Source organism: Monodon monoceros, unplaced genomic scaffold, assembly GCF_005190385.1.
Source record: "Monodon monoceros isolate NGI ecotype Baffin Bay Population unplaced genomic scaffold, NGI_Narwhal_1 Super_Scaffold_10, whole genome shotgun sequence".
In the NCBI taxonomy this organism is placed as follows: Eukaryota; Metazoa; Chordata; class Mammalia; order Artiodactyla; family Monodontidae; genus Monodon; species Monodon monoceros.
Window position 1 is genome coordinate 3,894,979 of NW_021703766.1, and position 16,571 is coordinate 3,911,549.

The 16,571-nt window shown below is 51.8% G+C and overlaps 1 protein-coding gene across 4 annotated transcripts in view; it reads left to right on the plus strand.

Moving 5' to 3' along the window:
• The window catches only part of ZDHHC7 (zinc finger DHHC-type containing 7), a 30,859-nt gene that overhangs the window by 8,497 nt on the left and 5,791 nt on the right, over positions 1-16,571 (plus strand). For 3 of the 4 annotated variants that reach the window (XM_029207939.1, XM_029207949.1, XM_029207964.1), the window contains exons 2-3: positions 8,108-8,193; positions 11,049-11,370. In XM_029207939.1, the coding sequence (XP_029063772.1) occupies positions 11,056-11,370 (315 nt within the window). In that variant the 5' untranslated portion in view covers positions 8,108-8,193; positions 11,049-11,055. Of the gene's footprint in view, positions 1-8,107; positions 9,639-11,048; positions 11,371-16,571 lie in introns of all 4 variants that reach the window. The other variant, XM_029207955.1, reaches the window with a different exon arrangement.

The window sequence follows — 16,571 nt, forward strand, 5'->3', positions numbered from 1 at the left end:
GCTGCTCCCCTTCGTCCTGCCCTCCATGCCGAACCCCCAACCCCCTGCAGGGCTTTGGGTCCAGGCTAGGCTTGTGGATGAAAGGCCTGGCTGTTGTGGCGTTTATTGGGAACCGGGGTTCCAGCGCTGTCTGGCCCACGGTGCTGAGTTGCAGCTCTCTCTTGCCACCTCCCCTACCCGCCTTCCTTTTTCCAGTCTCAGTCGCCGTCCTCAGCTTTTCTCCACTTCCAGCGCCCACAGCCCACCTCCTGCCGCTCAGAACAGCGTGTGGGGTGGGATCTGCTTTAGCTCCGCGTCGTCCATCTTCTCTGTACCCTCTCCCCCACCCTCCCCCGCCTAGGGAAGAAGGGTCCCTCTGCTCTGTCAGCCCCTGCGTCTGCAGACTGGGACCCTTATTCTTTAAAAACAGAAAAAATGAGCCTATGTTGCTTTTGTAGTTGCAGGAAAAGCTCAAATAACCATAAACTGAGAAAGAAAAAAGCAACCATGCCAGGACCTCTTGGTTTATAGTTTCTTAATCTGATTGTTTAGTTGGCTTAACTAGGCATATCGTCTTCAGTCTCTTTTCGTTACATCTCTTTGGGGCTGTCCTAGGCTTTTTAAAAGTGTGGCCTGTTCAAACCGAGAAGCAGCGTGGTGGGACTTGTGTGGAGGTCCCAGACTAACTGGGGGTCCAGGGTGGCTCATCTGTAAAATAGGGAGACCAAGTCCTTCTTTAGGTTCATCATAGCTTTTCTTTTTTTGAAAAAATTTATTCGTTTTCTTTTATTTATTTTTATTTTTGGCTGCGTTGGGTCTTCGTTGCTTTCATTGCGCACGGGCTTAGTCGCTCCGCAGCGTGTGGGATCTTCCTGGACCAGGGCTCAAACCCATGTTCCCTGCATTGGCAGGCGGATTCTTAACCACTGTGCCACCAGGGAAGCCCCTATGATTTCTTTCCTTCTACTAACTTTGGGTTTTGTTTGTTCTTTCTTCTCTAGTTGCTTTAGGTGTAAGTTTAAGTTGTTTGAGATTTTTCTTGTTTCCTGAGGTAAAACTGTATTGCTATAACCTTCCCTCTTAGAACTGCTTTTGCTGTGTCCCACAGGTTCTGGATCATCTTGTTTTTGTTGTCATTTATCTCTAGGTATTTTTTGAATTCCTCTCTGATATCGTCAGTGATCCATTGGTTGTTTAGTAACATATTGTTTAGCCTTCTTGTGTTTGTGTTTTTTACAGGTTTTTTTCCCGAATTGATTTCTTTCTTTCTTTCTTTTTAATATTTATTGGGACTTCCCTGGTGGCGCAGTGGTTAAGAATCCGCTTGCCAATGCAGGGGACACAGGTTCAAGCCCTGGTCCGGGAAGATCCCACATGCCATGGAGCAGATAAGTCCGTGCACCACAACTACTGAGCCTGCATTCTAGAGCCCATGAGCCACAACTACTGGGCCCACGTGCCACAACTACTGAAGCCCACGCACCTAGAGCCCATGCTCCACAACAAAGAGAAGCCACTGCAGTGAGAAGCCCATGCACTGCAATGAAGAGTAGCCCCCGCTCGCCGCAACTAGAGAAAGCCCAAGCGCAGCAACGAAGACCCGACACAGCCAAAAATAAACAAATATTTGTTTATTTATTTATAAATATTTATTTATTAGATTGCATCGGGTCCTTAGCTGTGGCATGCGGACTCTTAGTTGCAGCATGCATGTGGGATCTAGTTCCCGGACTAGGGATCGAACCTGGGTCTCCTGCATTGGGAGCGCAGAGTCTTAACCACTGCGCCACCACGGAAGTCCCCCTAATTGATTTCTAATCTCATAGCACTGTGGTCGGAAAGATGCTTGATATGATTTCAGTTTTCTTAAATTTACTGAGGCTTGATTTGTGGCCCAAGGTATGATCTGTCCTGGAGAATGTTTCATGTGCACTTGAGAAGAAAGTGTATTTTGCTTCTTTTGTATGGAATGTTCTATAAATATCAATTAAGTCCATCTGGTTTCTTGGTCATTTAAGGCCTGTGTTTCCTTATTGATTTTCTATCTGAATGATCTGTCCATTGATGTAAGTGGGGTGTTAAATTTCCCCACTATTATTGTGTTACTGTCGATTTCTCCTTTTATGGCTGTTAGTATTTGCCTTATATATCGAGATGCTCCTATGTTGGGTGCGTATATATTTACAATTGTTATATCTTCTTCTTGGATTGATCCCTCGTTCACTATGTAGTGTCCTTCCTTGTCTCTCGTAACAGTCTTTATTTTAATGTCTATTTTGTCTGCTAAGAGTATTGCTACTCCAGCTGTCTTTTGATTTCCATTTGCATGGAATACGTTTTTCCATCGCCTCACTTGCAGTCTGCACATGTCTCTGAGTCTGAAGTGGGTCTTTTGTAGACAGCATATATACGGGTCTTGTTTTTGTACCCATTACGAATCCCATTAAATTTTAGGTAATTATATGTATGTTCTTATTGCCATTTTGTTAATTATCTTGGCACGAAAGCACCTAGCCTACCGTCTCATTGTGACTTCTCTTTTGTCTTCGAATGTAAAATATCTTTTTTTGGTAGCTTTCAGTCTTTTTTGTCGATGATTGTTCAGCAGTTCGTTGTGATGTTGCTGTTTTCATGAGAGGAGATGAGCTCGATCCTTCTACTCCGCCATCTTTTCCAGAATTGAGGGGCTGCTGTTAGTTTGGACGCTGTCTGTTTCCTCAGCACCTGCTGGCTTTTATTCCCTTGATAATGGGGTGTGCAGGTGCAGCCGCCCTTGTGCGCTACTGGGATGGCAGGGGCAGCACTTGGCGCTGCTCGCAGGTCTCCTAGCGGTGGCCTGTGCCTGTCTCTGGAGCCCATGATGGTGGCAGTGACTCGCGCCCGCACCCAGAGCTCCTGTAGGCAGTGTCCTGTTGCCTGGGAACGCTCGTAAGGAAAGAAGCTTTTATGGTGGTCCCTCCCCTCTCCTCGTGCACCCCTCAGTACGGCGCCTTGGCTCTCTGACAGGCCCCGGCTTCTTCCGAGCACACCCTCAGTTGCCACAGTCCAGCCTCTTCAGCTGTCTCCGTGCATCCCGCCCCGGGCCTCTCCCTGGGTCTGACCTCCGAAGCCTGAGCTTCAGCACTGATGGATGAGCGTCTGAGGCTGGGGAGCGCAGGGTGGCGGCGCTGACCTTCTGTGCAGGCTGCTCTCTGTGCTGCCCTCCGCAGACTGGTTCCTGTGCTCTCCTGCTAGGCTCCGACGCTCGCCGCCTGTCCAGGCTGATCTCCTCCACAGCTCCCTGCCTGGGGCGCAGGCCCCGTCTACATTCCTTTCTCTTTCTTTTTCCTTTTGTTCTACCTGGTTAGCTGGAGGTTTTCTTGCCCTTCGGGAAGTCTGAGGGAAGTCTGAGGTCTCGTGCCTGCGCTCAGGAGCTGTTCTGTGGGAGCCGTCCACGTGCAGGTGTGCTTTCCACGTTCCTGTGGGAGGAAGTGAGCGCCTCGTCCTACTCCTCCGCCATCTTGGTCCCGTCCTCTTGTTTTATTTATTATCTTTTTTTACTAATAAAGATATTTATTGGAACAGTATAAAGGGTTTTATAAAAAATGAAAACAAGGTATCACATCAATTAAATACTTGGACAAAGCAATCATTTGTTACACAAATTAAAATTCGTTGCAGAAGCCACGTTAATTCTATTTATTGGGAGCCAGTGAGGGTGAAGTCAGCTTACACAACAAATAGAATTCTGTCTTGTTGAGAGGTTCATCGTAGCTTTATTATTTTTTTAAATTAATTTATTTTTGGCCGCATTGGGTCTTCGTTGCTGCACACAGGCTTTCTGTAGTGGCAGAGAGCAGGGGCTGCTCTTTGTTGCGCCGCGCGGGCTTCTCACTGTGGTGGCTTCTCGTTGCGGAGCGCGGGCTCTAGAGTGCAGGCTCAGTAGTTGTGGCGCATGGGCTTAGTTGCTCCGCGGCATGTGGGATCTTCCCGGACCGGGGCTCGAACCTGTGTCTCCTGCACTGGCAGGCAGATTCCCAACCACTGCGCCACCAGGGAGGCCCCATTGTAGCTTTAAATGAGATAATACGTAAGAGGGGAAATTGAAAAATTGTTTTTCCTTCCAGCTACATGTGTCCTTGACTTAACCACATTCAAACAAAGTTCCTTCTTTAGTTTGCTCACCACCCAGTCTGCAAGCTCTTGGCTCTTTACCGAAACTGCTGGGAGAAGGTCCCGGCCCCTTGGTGTGCTGTCTGCTCCAGCCAGCCTTCCTGCTCCCAGCCCCTGCTCGTCCCCTGCAGGCCCCGCTCCCCTGCTGGCCCTGCCTCTGTCAGCTCTGCTCTGGGGCATGGCAGCCGCCTCCCGGCTGCCCGTCTTCCTCCTTCCATCCTAATCTTAGTTTGTCACCGGTTATCTTTCTAAAACATTTGTCTGTTGACCGAAGTTCCAGTCTCCCTTTGCAGCAGAATGACGCACGGAATTTCAGGCTGCCTAGCTCGGCCTTCAGAGTGCTTTGTGCTGGGGCCCTGGCCTCCCCTTCCCTGCTTTCCCGCCCTCCCTCGCGCTGAGCCCGGGGCCCTGCAGCCCGCGGGTTCCCCTTCCAGCCTCTGTGCCTCCCGCACTGCTCTCTCCTGTGCGATCTTGCCTGTCCTGTGGGCCCACTCCTGCTGCCGTCCTAACCGACACTTCTGGTTCCTCTGGACGGGATCAGCGATTGTCATCTCTCTCCATCATCGCCCTCTGCCTGCCACTGGGGATAACACCGAGCACGTTGTTTACCAGGCTGGTCCCCGCCTCTCTCTCCCATGAGCCCTCGTGGGCTGAGGGCCTGTCCAAGGTCGGGCATCCTTGGGCCTCACGTGGAGTCTGCAGCTTGGAGGCCCCGCCCCCACGTTTGAATTCAGCACATCTCACGGCCTGTGTTTGCCTCACACGCTGCTTCTGTGCCTGAAGCAGAGATGTGCTTATTCCTGTTTCTTATAGGTCAGCAGTGGGCGTATGAATAGAACAGTGATGAGTTTAAGCAGTGTTTTAACGCACACGTGAATACCAGGCTCTAGGGTAGACATTTCCTTTTATTGCAACAGTGAACGTCATCGGCTCTTCATTCTTTTTTGTAGCAACCGATCACCAAAGTATATTGGTGTCTTTTGTTTACTTGTCTTCACTTTGTTTATGAGAAATGCATCTTCTGTTTATAGACACGGGGAAAAAAGTGAGGGGAAGAGTTTAAGACACTTGCCCGAAGATACTGTTAAAAGTAAACTGTGACAGGGCCTGGCTCGGAAGGCAGTGTCTGTAGGGAGAGAATGGGTTCGGCAGCACTGAGAACTTGGCTGTTACTACACCCTTTTACACCTGCACGTGTACCTGTGCTGGTTATTTTTTCTCCTGTTTATTTTTTAACTGAGGCATAGTTAACGTACAGTGAAATGCACAATTTTAAGTGTATAATTTTAACAGCTCATTGAATTTGGTTTGACAGTGCGTGTGCCTGTGTAGCCTGCTGCCCTTTCCGTCAACTCAGAAAGTTACCTTGGGCTCTCCGTCATTCCCTCTTGTGCTCCAACCCCATTCTGATTTCTTTCAAAATAAATTAGCTTCGCCTGGTTCAGAGTGCCATGCAGATGGACTCCTACTGTACATATTCTTTGTGTTTTTCACTTAGCATGATTTTTTGAGATGTACCCACATGGTTGCATGTATCCGTCCGCAATCCCCCTTGTATGAATATACTGTGGTTTGTTTATTCATCTCCTGGTGAGGGGTGTTCGGGTTGTTCAGGGCTGGTGACTTAATGAATGCAGCAGCTCTGAACAGCTCTGTCCATGTTTTGTGTTCATATTCACCTTGAGGTAAATACCTAGAAGTGGGATTGCCGAGGCACAGGGCGGCTGTTGGTTTAACTCTGAGAAAGTGCCAGGCCGCTTTCCGACGTGGTTGCCATTTTGGTTATTTTTTAAAATATATAAAAGTAACTGGGGATTTGGTCTCATTGTAGAGATTCTGCTGTAGACCTGAGGACTGCGATGGGCAGTCCTGGGTTTTGCAAAGCCGGTTTTCCTTTAAAACAGTGCTAACATAAGCTCATTTGAAGATACTCAAAATGAATGTGAATGCAAAGTTGAAAGTATTACTAGGCATAATTAGGCATTACTGGTTCACGTTATTTGGCGCTTAAAGCTGTTGGCTACTGCACAGATACGTGAATAAAGTTACCATATATATATACATATAAATGCCATATTTTAGAAGTCACCTCCGTTAGTCTAAGCAGCTTGTGGCTCGCGGCCACATTTGTTACTGAAAAGTTCAGAGGGGACTCAGAGCCACAGATAGGCTAGGGAACCTTTGGTGTGCAGGGTGGCGGTGACGGGTGCGTGGAGGCTGTCCAGGTCCTTGTGGAGGGAGCACGGGTCCTGAGGACACTTGTAGGGTCGGGTGGGCAGGGGAGCCTGACAGCAGAGCTGGGCCCGGCGGAGGGGGCACTCCCGGTCAGGAAGCAGCGAGCAGCCTCCAGTTACTAGGAGGAGACCAGGGGAGCTTACCCTGCCCACCCCTCGACCCCCCAGTCCCCTCACCCTCTTCCATGCCAGCCCCCTGGTGTCCTAGTCAGGGGTCTTGGTTTCAGAAAACAGACACCAACTGAGGGTTTGCTGAGAGAAACACGTTACGTTGGAAGGATATCAGATGCAAAGAGAGTGGACAGGCTGCGAGGCACACGGGGCCGCCGGCCTGGGTGGCAGTGGAGCTGTGCAGAGGAAGGACGTCTTGTTCGGGGGTGCCTTTGCCAGACCTGTTGTTTGGAAGGTGGACCTCCTGGATTGGTCCTCTGATTTCATTTTATTTTCTCTCCTAAGGTCTTTGTCTTTGTCTTCTTTTTGCTTGTTTTTTAGTTGATTTACTGTAGTTGATTTACAATGTTGTGTTAGTTTTAGGTGTACAGCAGCCTGATTCAGTTTTATATATATGTATATCTATTCTTTTCCAGATTCTTTCCCAGTATAGGTTATCATAAGGCACCGAATAGAGCTCCCTGTGCTATACAGGAGGTCCTTGTTGGTTATCTATTTTCTGTATAGTAGTGTGTATATGTTAACCCCAAACTCCAAGTTTATCCTTCCCCCCTTCCCCTTTGTTGTTTAGTTCTCCTTTCTGGGAAATTTCCCCATTCTCTCTTCCAGTCTTGTTTGTAAGATTAAAAAATTCTACCATCATATTTTTAGCTTTCAATAACTAGGAAGTTCTCAGAATGTTCCTCTTTGTCTCACAGATGGTCTCTTAACTCTTCTTTAGTTTTCTTCTCTGTGCATTATGCCTGCTCTAAATTCCGGTTTCTTTTTTTTCTGGGGCTCTTCCATGAGACCTGTTTGAGCTTTCTCCAGAACATCTGTTGGCTCTTGGTTCATATTTAAGGATGAGATGTACCAGGAGCGTCTGCTTGGAGCGTCTGCGTCCATGGTACTTTGTCCTCTGGCGGCCCTGGTCTTACAGAAACCTGGCAGCAATCTGACCTCTTTGGGAGGGGGACACCCCGCATCTTGGCGTCTTCCGGCCTCTCTTCTTGGGCCAGATGAGTGCTTCTAGGGAGGCTACGTCTGCTTGCCCACCCAGTGGGAGATGCTGCCAGGCTGGGATGCCCCTCACTCATTCCACCCGCTCCTTCGTGCACCGTGCCCCCTCCCCCGGGTCACCCTCCCACAGCGGGGCCTGGTGCACCTCTCACCTCTTTCTCTCTCGTCTTTTCTGTAATTCCTCTGCTGTGGCTGGTGAACGGTGAACAGTTGTTGCCTGTTGAAATGCAGGTTGACCAGATTTGGTCGGGATTATCCCTGGGTCTCTTTCTCAGGGATTTTGGCTTAGAGATTTGTATTTAAGACCAGGGCTAAAGTAACAAGAGGGTAAAATGGACAGGTTTAAAATAAATTACTTAATTTTCAGGATTGTCAAGCAGTTTACTAGTAACGAAAACCTAGAGGAGTCATGATTTCATAGTTAAAGATAGTTCTGAGTAACGGAACTTCAGGTGTGAAGCGTCACACTGGTTACATGTGCTCCAAAAATTGATCATATGCACTGAGAAATAGTATATGTTCTTTGGTCATAAAATAAGTAACTTTTCTAATCAGATTTTATTATCTTTCAGATCCTACCACATAGGACAGTATGCACCTTAAGATCCTGAGGAAAAGACACAAAATGTTCAAGTAATGTCTAAAAATAATTTGTGAGGTAAGCGATTGTTTATTGAGGTCTCTAATCACTGTTTCCTCTCTAACGGCTGACACTAACTTGCACACCTTTGAAAAGGCATATACGGGCAGTTCAGATGGTTAATGGTGACAAGCAGATCTTTTTCTTCACGTATAGTCTTTGGGTTTGCTTACCACCTATGCTAAAAGGAGAGTGTGTCCCTGGAGGAAGATTCCATGAAGGGAATTGATCAGTTATTAGCAGGTATTACAAGATGAGGGGAGTTCTCAAATGTAAACCATTGGAAGGGTTTTGCTCGAGTGGTTGTCCCTTAAATAATGGAGGTCTGCAATGTTGCTCTTAGCGTTCTGGGAAACGGGGCTTGATTTAACACGAGGATAAACAGCTCAGGTTTGGAGTGTAGACAGAATCCCATTAAACTGGACATTAAAGTAGAAAAACCGTCGGTCGGTGCACAGTGCTTTCAGGTTTTCTTCAGACGTGATCACCCGGAGTATTCAGTCAGCAGCGACGGGTGCCAGCACAGGGTGAGGCTGTGCCCTCGCCCTGGCTTCGCATCGCCAATTGCCGTGCCATTTGCTCTTGTGTTCCCAGCATTTTTAGATTAGTTGAGCGTAAAGGAATTGTTTCTTCATTTCCTCCCCTCCCTTCCTGTTGCATTAATGAAGTGTAAGTGCTGTGACTCAGCGGAAGGTGCCTGCACTTGATGACAGATAACCGAACGTGTGCAGCCTAACCTCGCCGTGTTCATCGATTGCTTTCTTGCAAATGAAGTGACTTTTGGGCATGAGATGGTTTTCCCTTTGCCTTCTAGTGGATTTTACAAATTCAGCTCTGAAGCACACAGGTGTGATGCCTCAGTATCCTAACGTGCTTCTGGGAACGTCCCTTCCCGCCCACTGGGGTTGGTATGTGTGCGCTCACCCTTCCTCACAAATAGAGCTGCCGTCTGCACCCCTCGGGGAGGCCTGCGGCTGCTGTCACCAGTGCCTCAGCCGGGAAGGTTAATCGGGACTGGGTCAGGCGTCCAGAAGACTCAGGTCCTGATTTCTAGGCGAACTCGGGCTGCATGAGCGTGCTCTGACAGAAAGCCAGCCTGTCTCTGGACACGTGGCCCCTGCGATTGCTCGCTGCCCAGCAGGCGGGTACCCGTTGCTCATAGAAAGCGTCTTACCTGAGGAGTAGCCATAGAGCAGAGGGATTCTGGTCAGGGGAGTTTCTCAGCTAAGGCTTTGATGAACATTTATGATTCACTAAAAAACTTCTGTGGCCATCACTAGGCCTCTCTCTGGATCTGAGACGGGGACCAGTTCACGTTGTTGCGTCTGCCTGTAAACAGATGCGCACTTGCCGTGAGCCCAGGGGCGTGCGGGCACCCGACGGGGAGCCCGGAGAGAAGACCCAGGCCTTTCCCACGAGGGCTGACAGCCAGCCCGGGGCTGAGACACGGACGCCCTCTCAAGGTAGGGAGTGCTGAGCGCACTGCCCGTGGAGCTGCCGAGCCGTTCCTCCTCCCAGAGAGTCTCAGCCCCCTGACGACATCAGGCTTTACAGTGGTGTAGACAGGACCGCGCTCCAGCACCCTCTCCAGATAGCCGTGTCTGATGTTCAGGGTCCCTTTGCAAAGTGCTCTTCAGAGGCACGAGGACTGCCTCTGCAGGGTGACTTGCTTGGCAGAGAGAAGCCTCGGGCGCTGTAGGGCGGGTGGCCTCTGCGGAGGGAAGGGGCTCGGCAGAGGCCTCGGCAGGAAGGCAGCCGTCGGGTCCAGTATATGCTGGCTGAAGAATGGCTGCTTCGGGGCTGCCCAAATTCTTATCTTCAGTTCTTCACTTCAGTAATTTTAAAGCTCTTGTTGTCTGATCTAAGAGCAGGCTGCGGGGAACGGTTTCACTGCTGTCTTGTACCAGTCAGTATCTTTGTATCAAGAGGGAAACCTGCAAAACATTTGCAGAAGGAGCTCTCATCCGCAGATTCGCTCATTCGGTAAATGTTCTCATCGTTCCCGTGCCCTGGTTACAGCTAAGGAAGGAAGTAATGCCAGGGTTCCAGAGCGGATGCCGTGCATCAGCTGTAGCAGACCCGACCCCAGGAGCATTCTTATCCCTCCTCCCCCGCCACGCTGGGGAGACCACAGTCGCCTGCTCTGTGCTTGTTTGAAAGAAGCCGAGCCTGAGCGGAGAAAGCCCTTGGGTCGTTTGATAAAGTGCTATCAGTGTTTTTCTATCCCCTGCATGAACTGACTCTGTTTCCCTTTCTTTATTTATCATGAGTATTTCTACTCATATCAGACACTGATGAGAGGAGGTTATAGGTTTAAAGAAGGAGCAAAATGTTTGCTAGGAAAAGTGTAAGTTTTCCTTTAGTTTAGTTTACCCTGTGTGTTCTCGGGTATTAGGAAATATGGGAGAGTTGTCGAAAGAACAGATAAGTGAAGGAAACTGTTAAAAGACTGAAAGAGGAAGGGCGTTCTAGAAACAGCACAGAGTTAAAGAAGACTGCCTCAAAAACATGGTCGCACGTTGTCACAGTTCAAACGAGGGAGAAGTGAGGGTGAAGAACTCAGTGAAACAGGGAAGAGTCAGGCGAGAACTGGGCTCTGTGGTCATGGGCCGGGGTGGAAACGAGCAGTGAAAGAGCCCCTTGTCTGTCAGCCTCTCATCAGCTCCTGGCATGTGTGTGCTGCGGGCCGTCGGGCCTTGGCACCGTGGATGGGGCCGTGGTACCCCAGGCCTCGTCTCGCCCGGGCTTGGAGCCTGGGTGCCAAGGGTGTCTAGCTCCTGCCCCGCGTCATCCTTGTGCAGTGTGGCTGGGGCCAGCCGCAGGTGACCGTGTGTCCCCGGGAGCCTCACCAGCTGTGTCCCATGCCCCTCCAGGGAAACCATGCCGTCATCAGGACACCGGCTCCGGGATGTCGAACACCATCCTCTCCTGACCGAAAATGACAACTACGACTCTTCCTCCTCCTCTTCATCCGAGGCCGACGTGGCAGACAGGGTCTGGTTCATCCGCGACGGCTGTGGCATGATCTGTGCTGTCGTGACGTGGCTACTGGTCGTGTACGCGGACTTCGTGGTGACGTTTGTCATGCTGCTGCCTTCCAAAGACTTCTGGTACTCCGTGGTCAATGGAGTCGTTTTTAACTGCCTGGCGGTGCTTGCCCTGTCCTCTCACTTGAGGACCATGCTCACCGACCCCGTGAGTACCTGCCCTCTCGCTGGGGTTTTCGGCCGGGTGTGGGCTGGGGAGGCACCAGCGGCACCGGGCGGAGGGCCTCATGCTCCCGCAGCCTCGGGGTTCACAAGTGCCTGGATACAGGCTGGTGGCATTGTTTGTGGCTTCGCTGGAGAGAACCCAGCGCCCAGAGAGAGGTGATGTCATGGTATATTCATGGAAAACATTACACTGAGCTGTTTATTCAGATGAAGAAAGTGTACTGAATAATGCCTGAAATCCTATTTTATTTTATTTTTTAATATTTATTTATTTATTTGGCCGTGCTGGGTCTTAGTCGCTGCACGTGGGATCTTTATTGCTGCTTGCAGGATCTTCGTTGCGGCCTGCGGGATCTTTTTAGTTGCGACATGCGGGATCTTTAGTTGTGGCATATGGGATCTAGCTCCCGGACCAGGGATCAAACCCACGCCCCCTGCATTGGGAGCCTTAGCCGCTGGACCATCAGGGAAGTCCCCCTTTCTAGTTTAAATACTTTGTTTCTCTGAAGTATGGACTGATGTGGCATCTAGGTTTCACCACTTTACGAATCTTTCCAGTTGTCTTTTAATCACACGCAACTAATTTAACTTCTTTGGGCTGCAGGTTAGCTATTATCTTTAAGTTCGCTGTAGGAAGAGCCCTGGTAGTGTCAGCCATCTTCCTGCATGTTGAAAACGGGGCTGGGTCCATCATTTGTAGGCGTTTCGGCGAGGAGGCCACCACGTCGGTGCCCAGGTGCCAGGCTGCGGTGTGCCCGGTGGGGCCGGGGGAGGGAGGGCTACCCGGCTGGGCCCCTCTCACCACAGTGCTTGTGTCTTCTGACCAGTGTAGGCCTCCTTCCCCGCGTGGTCCCGCTCCTGTTACAGCCCCTCTCCGGCGGGAAGAGGCCTCACAGCTCTTCAGGAAGCCCCGAGAGCCGGGGGTCGGGTAGCAGGTGTGTGCAGCGCGCTGCCTCTGCTCCCGGCGGGCGTGTTCGCTTCACTTGTTTCGCTGCCAAGAAGCTGGATGGAAACGCTGAGGGCTGGAGTGTGAGGTGGGGGAGGGTGTGAGTCCTGGATGCAAGCATTTTTTAATTGAAATTTAATTCACATTCCGCAAAATTCACCCTTTTGTTCGATGATTTTCGTGTATTCACATCACCGCAGTCATTTTAGACGTTTTCATCACCCAAAAAAGATACCCTGCAGCCCTTAGCGTCGCCGCCCCGACCCCCCAGGTCCCCCAGCGCCAGGCAACTGCTGATGTACTTTCTGTCTCTGGATCGGCCTGTTCTGGACAGATCACACAGATGGAATCATACGGGGATGCATGGCCTTGACGTCTGGCTTCCTTCATCGGCGCGAGGTTCCTAGGGTTCATCCACACCGTGCACTGTCCGTGCTTCGTCCCTTTTCAGGGCTGAAGACTGCTCCACTGTGGGGACGGGCCACGTTTTGTTTACAGCCATCATTCGTTGGTGGCCGTCGGGGTTCTTGCCACTTTCTGTTATGGACAGTTCTGCCGTGAACCCTTGTGGACCAGGTTTGTGTGGACCCATGTTTCGTTTCTCTTGGGTAGAGACCCAGGAGTGGAAGTACCGTGTCGTATGTTCACACTGCGCTGAACTGCTGAGGGTGGTTTTTCGTGGCGGCTGCAGTGCCTTAGAGCCCCCCCAGCGGTGTACGGGTTCCTGCTTTTCCACCTCCTCAGGTGATGTTCATGTGTTTGATGAGAGCCATCCTGACGGCTGTGAGGTGGTACCCCATTGTGTTTTGATTTGCATTTCCCTGATGACTAATGATGCTGGGCTTCTCGGCCGTTTGTAGGTCTTTGGAGGACGGTCCGTTCACGTCCTCCGTCTTGACATCTGGCTGTCACTGCTTCCGCCATGCCACACGTCAGGACTCCAGTGGCAAGTTACAGAAACCACCGGGAGTCGGTGTGAATAGAACCAAGGGCACCCCGCGGGGTGTCAGGAGCCCAGGGCAGGGGTGCGTCTGGCCGCGGGCAGGCGTTGGGACTGGGGTGGGGAAGCTCTCAGGAAGGAGGCAGGGGAGAGGCCGACTGAGCCCCCAGGCACCCCTGACCTTCCTGGCATCCTGGCCCTCTGCCGCCTAGTGAAGACGGTGGCCCCTCACACCAGAGGGAATTGGGAGCGTTGGGTTCCAGACGCACAGTGTGGGGGAGACTGCGTGGCCAGTGGGGTCGGGTGTCTGCTCCGTCCTCTCATCGGGGCGGCTGCTTTCTCCTCTCTGCGGATCACCTTCAACACGGAGTCCGGTCTGGGCTGAACGAGAGCCGTCACGCCACCCGGGGTGAGGCCAGTTCTCTGCCGGACGTCCTTTTACTAAGCCATTAGGAACAGTCAGTCTTTGCCAGGATTGGCTCCGGCTTGGGTTGTTTCTTGAGAAGTTACTGGTACTTTGAGGGGGGAGCAGAAAGGAAGATGGGGTCTCTGACACGTGATGGACCAGGGAGCTGATCGAGCCCAAGGCGGCAAGCTCACCTCTGGAGGTGAGTCTCAGTGTCAGAAGCATGAGATTGTGCAAGGCCACCCGCTGCCCCGCTCCCGGAGCCTGCTCTCCTCTGTCCCCAGCCCTGTTCTACAAGCAGCAGCCTTGTCAGCAGGTGGTGCCGAGGGCCCACTAAGGCGCCTTTGTTCCGGGCGCCCTGGGACGCCTTTGGGCGTTCATTAACCCACCAGCACCTTGCGGAGGTGGGCGTACATCATGTCAGAAGGTGAGACCCACAGCTGGCAAGAGGCAAAGCTGGGGTTTCAACAGTTATCCGTTGCCAAAGCCCTTGCTTTTTCGTTAACTTCTTACAGACATTTCATTATACACAGAAGTGGAGAGAAGAGGGTCATGAACCTTGCTTATCACCTCGTGGTCAATCTCGTGTCAGCGATATCCTTGCCTACTCCCTTTCCCTCCCCAGAATATTTGGAAGTACATCTCAGACATTATAAAACTTTATTTGTAAATAACTGTGTGTATCTTTAAAAAGGGCTCTTCTTTTTTTTTTTTTAATATAAATTTATTTATTTATTTATTCCTGGCTGCGTTGCGTCTTCGTTGCTGCGCGCGAGCTTTCTCTAGTTGCGGCGAGCAGGGGCTACTCTTCGTTGCAGTGCACGGGCTTCTCATGGCGGTGGCTTCTCTTGTTGCAGAGCACAGGCTCTAGGTGCGCGGGCTTCAGTAGTTGTGGCACGTGGGCTCAGTAGCTGTGGCGCGCGGGCTCAGTTGCTCCGCGGCATGTGGGATCTTCCCGTCCAGGGCTCGACCCCTGCATCGGCAGGCGGATTCTTAACCACTGAGCCACCAGGGAAGTCCCCAAAGGGCTCTTCTTTATAAAAGCATGGCTACAACGCCAGTGGCTCGTGTGGAGCGGTCGAAGAATTCCTTACTATGTCCAGTGAGAGTCCACATCTCCTCAGTCGTCTCAGTCCTTTTATATTCTTTTGTTTGAATCAGGATCCAAATAAGATCTATCCTTTGTGACTGGTTGACGTGTCTCATTTTTCTCCTTCCACTCCGGGGTTTTCAGCTTATATCCCTGTACGTGGTTTAACGTGCTCCTCGTCCCCTGTGCTGACCATGGATTAGTAGGTAGACCTAGGGGAAGCGCCACGCTCCCGTGCCCCTAGGTCAGGTCCTGGGGATCCAGGATGCATGACAGGGAGGGAACCAGGGCGTCAAGATGGAAAGATATGGGGGGGAAATGTGCTTTGCAAATCATAACTTCCCTGGATATATGTATGCCGTGGTAGGGAGCACTCTTCCTAAGAGTGGGCACCTGGTTTCCTTCTCCAGGGCGGATCAGAGGTGGGTGGGTGCAGGTGTGAGACGTCGGGTGCTAGCAGCAGCAGCAGCAGCGAATGGAAAAGCTGTCAAGAGGACGCTGTGCCAAAGGGGAGCCGTCTGGGCCGTACTGGGGTAGGAGGCGTGGCTATGGCAGGGATCACAGTCCTGGCGAGACACAGATGAAACACGCAAGATGCGTCTTAGAAAAAACATGCCCTGAAAATGGTTCGAAGGGGAACGCGAGCTTGAGGAATGTGCCTCACCTGTTCGGAAGGTTTCTTTGATGGAGCGGAGGGGGGCCCACTGGTGCCGAGGAAGCAGGCACTCCTCTGGTGTGACCTGGTGAGACCCGGTGCTGAGCGGACCCCGGCCCGCCCTTCTGCTCCGCGTCTTGCCTGCGAGAGCACATCTCGGACTACGGAATCGAAGTGTAGATCACCAGCCGCGGGGACCTGGGTGAGTCATCGGGAGGCACTGTGGGAGACAGGGGCTGCCTGCCCAGGGCTCTGAGGCGCAAGAAGGACCAGAAAATGCCTTCATCTCCACGCGGGCTGGTTGTTACGTGTTACCTGACGTGTCTCCCCCTCGAGATGCACACCTGTCCTCCGTGAGCAGTCGCAGGAGCGCTAACCAGCGGGCGGCGTGGGGTGCCGTGCTCCGCAGAAGTGTGTCAGGTCACGTGTTTTACTGTGGAAGCAGCGTGTGTGTGGCTAAACCTGGTCCGTTCCATCGTCTTATGAAACGTGTGACCCAAGCTGTCACCAGGAGCGGCTGTACAAGGTGGGAGCTCCTGAAGTCAGAACAGTGCCACGGGGCCGGCGGTAGGCGTGGGGCGGGCTGGGGTCCTGGCTTGGTTGAGGGACCAGAAAGACTCCAGAGGGTGTTGGGAAAATTGAGTAAAATGCTGGACCTGACCTTCTGATGTGAATTCTCAAAAATGAGCCTTTAAACCCTGAACTTTTTTTTACACTGTAGATTAAGGAGACAGGTGGCATGTTAAGGCCAGGATCTTGACCACAGCAGCTTCCCTGTGTTAGGATGGGGGACTGACCTGTGCCCATCTGGAGGGCAGTTAGCTGCAGGGGAGGGTCGGGCAGTGAACCTTCCCATTTTGTCTGCAGCCCTTCCTGTACTGCCCCCCGAACCCGGGGCATGTTGTGGGACCTCACTCCTGCTGGTGACAGGGCCGCCCGTCCGGCTCCCCGGGGGCCTTGGAGCCAGTGGTCCTGGGTCTCCACACGTGCCTGCTGGGTTTTGCAGACGTGGGTGTCGGCCCTGCAGAGGTTGGCTCGGGCAGCCAGACAGTGGGCTTTCAAGAGCTCCAGCGCAGCTCCTGCTGCCAGCGGTGTGCCTGCCGTCTCCCCGTGCCCTCCTGTCACTGCGCCCCCGTCTCCCCGTGCC